Source organism: Thermobia domestica, chromosome 3 (assembly GCF_964235325.1).
Source record: "Thermobia domestica chromosome 3, izTheDome1.hap1.1, whole genome shotgun sequence".
NCBI classification, from domain to species: Eukaryota; Metazoa; Arthropoda; class Insecta; order Zygentoma; family Lepismatidae; genus Thermobia; species Thermobia domestica.
In genome coordinates, this window is record NC_137456.1 from 130,523,999 (window position 1) to 130,534,064 (window position 10,066).

The 10,066-nt window shown below is 35.0% G+C and overlaps 1 protein-coding gene across 1 annotated transcript in view; it reads right to left on the reverse strand.

Annotated features, from left to right (window-relative positions):
* The window catches only part of LOC145680738 (uncharacterized), a 112,538-nt gene extending 102,472 nt beyond the window's left edge, over window positions 1-10,066 (reverse strand). Inside the window, exon 1 of the mRNA XM_081751697.1 lies at window positions 9,820-10,066. Coding sequence (XP_081607823.1) covers window positions 9,820-9,970 — 151 coding nt within the window. The 5' untranslated portion in view covers window positions 9,971-10,066. The remainder of the gene's footprint in view (window positions 1-9,819) is intronic.

Consider the following 10,066-nt stretch of genomic DNA (forward strand, 5'->3'; position numbering starts at 1 on the left):
CTCGTGATGTAAGGGGTAAGATTTACCTCCAAGAAAGTGTATATTAATCTGAAGTGATATTAATGGACAAACGGAACATGGTTTTGTGTGCAATACTTTTTCCTGTTCTCTATTGTTCTATTGCTTTAAACCAATATATATTTTTCTTTTGAAAATTTACAGGATATTGGTATGTCACTATGTTAACTATGGTTGTTTATGTATAACTAAAACTATGAAAGCATTCCAATAAATGTCCGACAACGTTTTTTTTTTTTTCGTCAACTATTGTTCACTGTACGATTACACATCATAGGGACACAGCTTCGGCTATTATGCAGAAATTCTATCGTGTCGGAAGTCACCCCACAACACGGGGTGACATCGGACACATTTTAATGTTTTCTAACTATGTGCACAGTTGGTCAAAAATTCTTTTCTTTCGCTTATTGCATTTCTGAAACATATCCCCAACGATGTTGAATTTACATTAATAAAATAATGTATCGTAGTTCCAGCACAGTTGAAAAATGTCCCAGATCTGACCGATTTAATCCAATTTGACGGTACTACAGAAGTTTTCGTCGTTTCAGTAATTTTCGAAGATAAAATTTTAACTTAGGATAAATACTATAGTTTATTAAGTTAATAATGGTGGTTATACCATGTAAGCAATCTGTGCAGGCACTTAAATCGAGAAGCCACACAAGCAGCTTAAGATATTCTATCTGTATAATCGGACCCCATCTGGTCCAGTAGTTGCGATATACCTGTCAGAGGTATGATAGAATACCAACGTAGTTGGGCGTAGTTGTTGCCGGAAGCCTGGCTGGTAGTTAAACATCGTTTCATCTTGTCCCCTACATGCTCAGTACTACCGGCGATCTAGCAGGAGAAAGTACAAGACGTTTACCAAGTGGATCACACTGAATTTTCCTTGTGATATTGAGACGTGTGGCATCCTGCTGAAAGATGGAGTCCCGTAAGGTGTTGAAATAAAGTCAGAAAATAGGATTGATGACGCAACAAATGGAAGAATCACTAATCATATTCCACTAATGAAGACTAGAGGTAAGAGAGATGTGCACCTTATTGTCAACCATACCAGAATACTAGGCGTGGGTTTTGTATGATACATGCAAACACACGCTGGATTTGCCCTCATAATCTAACTTTACACATTACTTGAAATATAGTGCTTGAAATATTACTACCTCGGAGCTTTACATGTAAGTACCCATTTTCTTTGCAAAATATTCTTAAATACTATTAGCTTAACCGATCTTCTCCCTAAAGCACTCTTTATACAAGATTTTAAGTCTGAAAATTTCAGAACCGGAAGATTAAGAATATGTGGACAAATTATTATGTAATAGTGAAATTTGTATTTCTTTTAGCCTTTCATATCGCCATGCCTTTCAGACTCATATTTTTTTCGGCACATGCAGAATCCGACTTGGAACAAATAGTAAAATTGAGGAGCGTTATCAAAAGTAACTATTTGGAAATTACAATTCTTTCATTAATTATCTCGCAAAGTCTTCTAGACTATTATTTTCTTGGCGCCAGCCCACTAACTGCCACTATGTCCATAAGCCAAATTTATAATATCAGTATGTTTACAAACTTACATGGTATAAACATATACTAATATACTCGTACCTATAAACTTACGAAATATGGCATGAATAATACACTACATCTTCAGATCTATATACAATTAAAAACTATTATTCGTGAGAAAAACACCCACCAAACAGCAGAACAGAGCAGGGCGAAGCCACGGCCCGCGCGTTAGCAACTTGCAACTAGCAAGGAAACGAAGTCAGTGAGAGTGGGCATAAGCATAACGGAAGATTTTTCAAGTTTAACGTTTCACGTTTATTTTCTTTAGCATAGGATGATTAATGAAAGATGGATGATTATGAAAATGAATTATTGTGAACTTAATCTTTTATGCTCTCCTACCGGAAACGAAACATTAGATCTTGTGCACCAATGGCGCACATACTAGCCACTAGACCAACGGGAAGACATAAACCAATCTGTGTTAGATGACGGTAGATATGCACATAAATGAGGATAGTGCCAAAACACTTCAAATGGCATAAAAACACATACCTTAGATATAGCGCAGCTTTGGGACACTTCTATGGTTATGCAAGATCAGTTTGTACACTGCTTTCACATAGCACTTAACTTCATCATGGCTAGTGGAGTGTTACGTGTTAAAGAGCTTACTTTACATTTCGTATTTGTACCTCATTATACATTTGAGATGTGAGATTTCGATATATTGTTAGTACTTACAGATTGGTGTTCTTAACTAAAATAATACATTTCTTCCGTAAAGTTTGCAAATTTATGTTTACTTGAACTGGAACAGCAGCAGGGGCGGACCGGCCATAGTGGAGTTGTTCAGCTTTCCACAGTGGCCGGTCCATTACAATTTCAAGGGGCTGGTAGATCTAAAAGACTTTCAGATAGTACAGTATGATCAAATCAAAAGATGTAAGCTATATCTGTAAAAGATTTTTAAAATGTAGGCCTATTGAACAGTCAAAATAATTTATTTCTTAATTTCCAATTCAAAAATTGATTCCTTTCCTGAAGTAATAGGCGTCCACTTTCGGAATACAACAACGTTCTTTATTTTGCATAACACTCAGGCAAGAGCTGTAATGTAAAAAGAAAGAAAAATGGAAGCTGCGGACACTTTGGAAAACGAGGGTGCCGATAATGGAAATTTCGTGGAACTTATTCTCCTAGGGAAATGTGACATATGTATGAAAGAGCGTTTAAATGAGTGTATAGAGAAAAGCAAAATTTATGAATCAGTAAAAACAGGAATTGGCAGCCTAATAACCATGTTATCAAAAAATATTGTGAATCACATCATAGACTCCATAAGGCACCTGATCAAGAAGGAAATAGTAAATGAAGTCTGAAAAGCAGGTATATTTTCCATTCAGATTGATACAACACAAGACCTTAACATGCAAAGAACAGTGTTTTGTAATGATTCGATATGTCCCCAATGAGAGAATTGTTGAAAAATTGTTTGGTGTTTTGGAAAGTCAACAACCGGCAAAGCACGTAAAGCTCTTCTTGTTGAACACCTTACAAATTATCAAATCGATATAAAAAAAAATATGTAGGTACTTCAACTGACGGTGCTGCAAACATGCAAGGCACTATAATGGATTCACATCATGATTAAGCAAAGTCTCCAGAACTGAAGCACATGTGGTGTTATGCACACATCCTGAATCTTGTGAAGGCAGAAACTACCAGTGTCACTCTCCAATGTGCAACTCTATTTGGGCTTTTAAATGATGTTGCAGTTTTCTTTTTATGAGATTCTTACTCACGAATGGATGAATTGAAAATCGCAAATGAAGGGACTGAGCATTGAAAACAACTGAATCTCACTGGAGAAACAAGATGGTGGGCAAAGGATAGCGCTCTGAAGAAAGTTTTTGGATCAAAGGGCAACAAGGGATCATCTCTTTCTGTTACTCTGTTTGTAACGCTTGACGCAATCGAAAACAACAATCTAATGTCACCAGACACTAGACGAAAAGCAGCATCACATAAGGAGTCTCTACTCAAATTTGAAAATATTTTGAAGGCGTTTATTTTTTGTACATTTTTGACCACACATCAATTCTTTCTAAATATTTACAAACAAATGGTTTGGATGTAATGAAAGCATTCAACGTGGTGAAAGTGACTTCCGATAAGTTACAGGAACATTGAGATTGTTTCGAAACAATCAAGAACGATGCGAAAGAATTCATTGAATGGACAAAAACTAAGTTACTTGAAGAAGAAGATCTGATCATTGCTGTTACTACTACTCTTCCATAGAAAACACGAAGGAAAATAAAAATGATGCCTGGAGAATTAGCACTTGATGAACTTGTATCCAATTCAAAAGACGCCTATAAATATCAAGTTTTTAACGTTATTGTAGACACAGTAAACACAAGTTTGTCAAGGGGGTTTGATATGGACAATAGTGCTTTCTCTGCTGACCTAGCTATTCTTGATCCAAAATGTTTCCATGATATTAGTAGCAGAGGATTTCGACCACCTGCACTTGAACATTTAGCTAAGACATTCGCATATTTTAAGTCGCATATCACAGATCTATTAAGAACGGAACAGACCAGTTTAGCTAATCATTGGGAGAGACTGAAACAGTGCCCTTTTGGTGAGTATGATATAATGGAATGAAAAGAGGAGGTTGAAACCACACATATCTCTCCAGATGACTTCACTCTGAAGAAAAAGTGTATTCGTTCATGTCAGGACTGTTGTGCTTGTTGCTACAGGCTTTTGTGTATGTATAATCTTTTGACAGGAACTTATTGTAACATAAGATTTGCCTACAAGTGCATGTTCACACTCTTTTACGCAGGTAGCAGGCTAGAGAATTTTTTTGTGTTAAGGTTCACAAAAAACAGACTGAGAACAACTCTATCACAGGATAATTGGAATCCTTTATGCTTATGTTAGTGGAAAAGAAAATGCTTCAATATACTGATGTACACAACATCATAGATAGTGTAGCACAGAAAAGTGATGTCCTAAAAAAAATTACTCATAACATGAAAATGTAGTCTGAAAGATATGGATGTATGTATCAATGTCTGGCTCTAGTTATGAGCTCATATTTCTAATTCACTTCACAACTTCATTAAACTTGCTAAAATACAGTATATTACAGCCAGCCAACTCCGAAAATTTTGTTTTGTATGAAGTTGAAAATAAGAAGCTAAATACACAAAATATATTTCTCTTGAAACAGTAGAATACCTATACTATTGTGACGATTGTGTGCTAAGGGGACATTGAGAATACTAAGCACAAAGTAGACCTATCTCGAATTGGATTTAGTTTCATTTACAAGAGCGTATATTCCTTGATTTACAAAGGACCAATTTAAAAATATAAAATATAAAAAATATTTTTGGATAAAAAAATAGAAGCTACTTTTTTTTGAAAGGGACCATTGGTGGAATTGTTCCACAGTGAAATTTTCATACCCAGTCCGCCCCTGGACAGCAGCAAGCAAGAATATTAAACAAACTGATTAAAGGATCATCTATAGAACATATGGAATTAAAGAAGAAAACTTTAAAAATAAATAGACTAATTAATTAAAATATAAAAATAGCAAAACAAAAAAATACATATACAACAGAAACTGCAGAGTAAAATAAAAATTCAAAATGAATGCTACTCAGATTAACACAACTGTAAGCGAGGGTAAATGTTACAATGCATGCTGCGGCTGCGCATCGTTAAGGAGGACCGCGGTGCAGTTTTACTATACGGATCCATAGATTGTAAAATGTACAGAAAAATTTGAGGAAGTCATGTCGAGAACGGAACCCAACCAACCCCTGCGGGCTTCTAACCTGTTCCTATACATTGGGACAGAAAGAGAGGGCTCTTTTTCCAGGAATTCTGAAAGGGGCGCGGACAAAATCCAAGCGGATAAAATCCAAGCGGACAAAATCCAATCGGACAAAATCCAAGCTAAATTCTGACAAGGCGGACAAAATCCAAGCGGATAAAATCCAAGGAACAGTATAATGTTCACAGCTGTAATATGTGCCTGTGAACACCCTAATTAAATTGTATGTTTGTGCCTTTCTTCAATTGTCATGCATTCTAAAGTTTTATCTGTAATTCTTTAATTTATTGAAATAACATTTCATTTACTTTTAAAGAACTGAAAATCCAATAAAGCATGTAAGATTGTCACAGTAAGAGTGCAGATGAGCTTTAATTACTTATCACATACATATGAAAATATGTAAAAATATTATGTGTGTACAAATACATTGTAAAAGTATGTATTTTCTTCTCAATTTTATAATATACAATATAATACATTTAAGACACTCAGCGTATTATTATGAGACCAATCATTGGAGTATTTTAATTCCATTCTTATGAGGTGTCATACAGAAGTCTTGATTTGTTTGTTGGTAGTGTTTTATGTATATTTTGAAACAAATATTTGTGATATACTAATCAAATTTTCGTCAGAAATGATCAAAATGTGAAATATGTAGTGTGTATTTTTAATAATGTAATAATGTATGTGACTTAAATAATGTAAAAGTGTTATCTAGAAAATCGAAATGTGAAAATGTGTCTAGACAAACTAAATGAAAATGAGACGGTCCCTTTTTCCGCTCATGTATAATTGTTTATATTAGTATGAGATCGTTGGGATCTGAGGACCCAAAATGGCGCCTTGTTTCGAGTTCGATCCAAAGCCACATCAAGTGTTCGTTTATAGTCCTCGCTGTGCGTGAATGTGCTGCCACCAAGTGAGAAAAGTCAAAAAAATCAAAACAAGAAGATATCATTTTTTTTTTTGGTAAGAAGGAAAATTAAAAATTTAAACTAGACTCATTCAAGTAAGTAGTTATAATTAAGATATTTTTATTTTAATCTTAATTATTTTACCACATTCAATAGGTGGATAAGTATGTTAAAATTTCCAACATCTTCCGGTATTTAAACCCACCAATTGGAAAATAAGGGGGGCGAAGTGAAGCTATCCTCGCCAGGAGGGGATAGCGTCATTTTTTCGGTTTGACTATGGCGTGTGTTAACATCCCAGGTAGCTACGGTGGACTGAAACCTTGAAAATAGAAGAAACCCACTGCGTTTAATATGTGAGTTATTAGTGAAAAATACAGTTAGGAAGGTGGGGTGAAGGCCTAAAGGACAACTATGAAGTGAGACAGCTATAATTCGAACTACGACAGAATTCCTCTTCCCTGGTGATGATGCACGTGGCTTACCCATAATGGATTAGTTCGCAGTGGATGTAACAAATTACAAGGTTTGACCGTTGGTTTCCAGGATTACAAGGTAACAACAATGCTTTTTTTTTATAATGCGGCTGAAGTAAAATTTTGAAGATCAGTTGTAAAACTGGAAGAAACATTCGACTCGGAAGATTCCAGGCGTGGGGGAAAGCGACTGCTGCCGTCTAAATTTAGTTTCGGACGAATTGGCTGATGTTTTATAAACCGTGACAAACCTTAAAAATTTGAACTAGGAACTAAATTCTCGGTTTTCGAAAATTTATATTTTTTTTATATATCAGATAAAAAGGGGGGAGCAAAGATAAATTAATATATACGCCTGCTTACTGTAAATTGTTTCTACGATGATAAAAGTAACATTATATGAGTTTCTTTATAGTAATGGAATCTAGAAACATGATTGCTTAAAGTAAATCTTTCCGGTCAAGCATGGGTCCCCAGTCGCCTGGGTGATAGAATTCGTCCTTCCTCTCCCTTCACTTCCACTTCCACTTGTCTCGGCTGGAACTTCAAATATCAAAAATCTACGCTTAGCTTAGCACCTCTCCATATCAAATCTTCGTTCAAATCTCTTTCGTTTTGTGTGAATTTATTTTCTTTGTTTGTTAGTTATAGTAGTTAGGTTAGTTTTAGTATCGTTAACTATTGTGTACCTAAATCTGAAATTGGCTCTGTTGTTTGTGGTTAATAGGACCCTTCTAGTAAACTTTAAGTATGGAATTATAAACCGGGGGTGATGTTTAGAACATTCACTGCTTTCTCTCTCTATCCTGCTGGCATGTTGTTAACATGAATGCTTGTGATAATGGAATTACCTGAAGCTTGTCCGCTCACCCTGTAACTTAAAGAAATATTTGGCAGATACGATCAGTAGTTAAAAATTTGTGCTAAACAAAATTGACACTAGAGAAGTTGCGATTTAATGAGCCATGGGCAAAGAAATAGTTAAATATATGAAGAAAGTGTGTATTTAGAGACGTGTTGCGCCTGAGATAGACAGGTTGCCCGCTCGAAGGCAGATAATATTTTATTTCTTCAGTGTGTTTATGTATGCCCGGCCATTCTCTATCTCCACCGCTGCCACTTTCATAGGGTGCTCAGCCATTAGGAAAGCTGTTGGGTGAAAATTGTATTCAGTTTGTGAACCGATTTAATAAGTATGCCGTAAACCCTTGTAATAGTTTTTTTTTTTTGTATTCCTAATGTATGTCAGCAGGCCAAAGAAATGTTACCATTCCCCCCTTCCTTTCGAATGATGTAATAGTGTTTAAAAACAATTGTAAAATTTAATACTAAATTGTGACAAAATTGAATTCAGGCAACATAACAATTTATTTTTTTTGGTCAACCCGATATAAACAGAACTTGTAATTTTGTACTATGTAATTCTAAATCTCCAAAATGCAAAAATGTACTTGCACTAAGAATCGGATTGACGAAACAGAGTTTATATTGTATGAAACTAACTATAACCTGAACTACTTTTTTTTTTCTTTTTTTTTTTTTTTTTTGGAAACTTAAGAGGTGCATTAAAATAAATGTTCTGTTCGCGTAGATATTGTTGTAAAGGTAGGTTTGGTGAAGACAAAATTTGGAATTAAGAACATGGGACTAAATTTTCAAACCTAATTATACTTTTTTTTCCCACTTGCAATGTATTTCAGTCTTTTTTCTCTCCGTGCGGGAAGGAGAGTTCTGTCATTGTAGTTTTATTTTTTTTTCTGTTCTAACAATAAATTAAGTTTGTACTGTCCGAAGTAGTCGTCATTGTGTTATGAGATCTGAATATCCCTTAGTTATAAGCTGGATTAACAATATTGGCAAGTGGTCTTCAGAACGAAAGAATTAAACTTTATAGATATTATCAACAGTTACAGTGCTTCTCGCAGTGGTCTCAACAGGAGAAGGATCCTGATTCGAAGTATAGTTTAATTTTATTTTTTTTCAAATCTTCCTTTCTTCATTATTGCAGATGTTATTTTATTTCTCTTTTATATTTTAACTTAAGTTTTTTTTTCGTTGTGAAAACCCTGTCCACCCCTCTAAACCTTCCGCTAACTAGTCTCCGCGACACGTGGTAGAGATTTATGATCCCTTCTGGCTAAAAACCAACGTTGCCTCAATTCCTTTTTCCTAGTTGATTTTTTTTTAAATTTTTGTTGTTAACTGAGAATAGGAAGGAAAGCTTTCTTCTTATTTTGCCGGACTTTAACTACACAAGTGGATCGGAGGTACGGCAACACTGAGAGCAGTGACAGCTTAAATGCTCGCGAGGACTAACCAAGGGTTGTGGGGATGAAAAGAAGCAGTGGTTGGGGAAAGAGCCCTTTAAAGCTGTCCCGATGTATACTACTACTACTACTACTACTATTATTATTACTTGTACTATGGATCCGTTTTTAACTAACGCTTTAAAAGGGTAAAATAGTGCAGGGTGAGGTAGAATAGAGTAGGATAGGGAAAAGTAGAGTAGGGTCGGGTTAGCTTAAGAGAAGTTTGGACCATTTTGTCTGCGTAAGGATACCAACTGGAGGGGGCATTGTGAAGTTTATATGTAAGCAATAAGCAGCAAAAAGCTTATTGCACACCATAAATATCTTATGGAGGTCCCTGCCCAAACAATGTGATAAGAGAAGGATCGTGATATGAAGTAAGCTGAGAAAGCCTGAGTTAGGATATGCTCGTTGGTTAGTACTGTAATTGCATAAAATATCAATTTGCTTAGTTAAGTTAGGGAAGGATACGGTAGGTTGTTTCTTGTCCCTTTCTGTGGAACTTACACTTATTTGCATTTCACCTGCCACAATCAGCATATACCACTTGTGTTTTCTGTAACTTTGCTAGTAGCTAACAGTTTTCTGCAACTAAAACTGCTATAAAGTCTAAAATTACGTGCTATAGATACGATCTAAGAACTTTTACATGAATTACAGCGTAAATCCTTATTACATAAAATAATCATGTTTGTTGAAATATTAGATACCTAAATACACCTGACGTATCCCAAACCCTTCTCTTGTAGTTTCAACAAAGGGAGATTCAACTAATACCATATCTTCGAAGTCGCAGTATTCTGAAAATAGAAGCTTTTGTATGCGATTCATTAACATTTTAATATTTGTTTTCAATTGCATAGAATTATGTTCAAGTTGGACAAATGTTTGAAACACCTAACCAAATAGAAATAGTACAAAAAATAATAATTTAAAAAAATTACAAATATAATTATT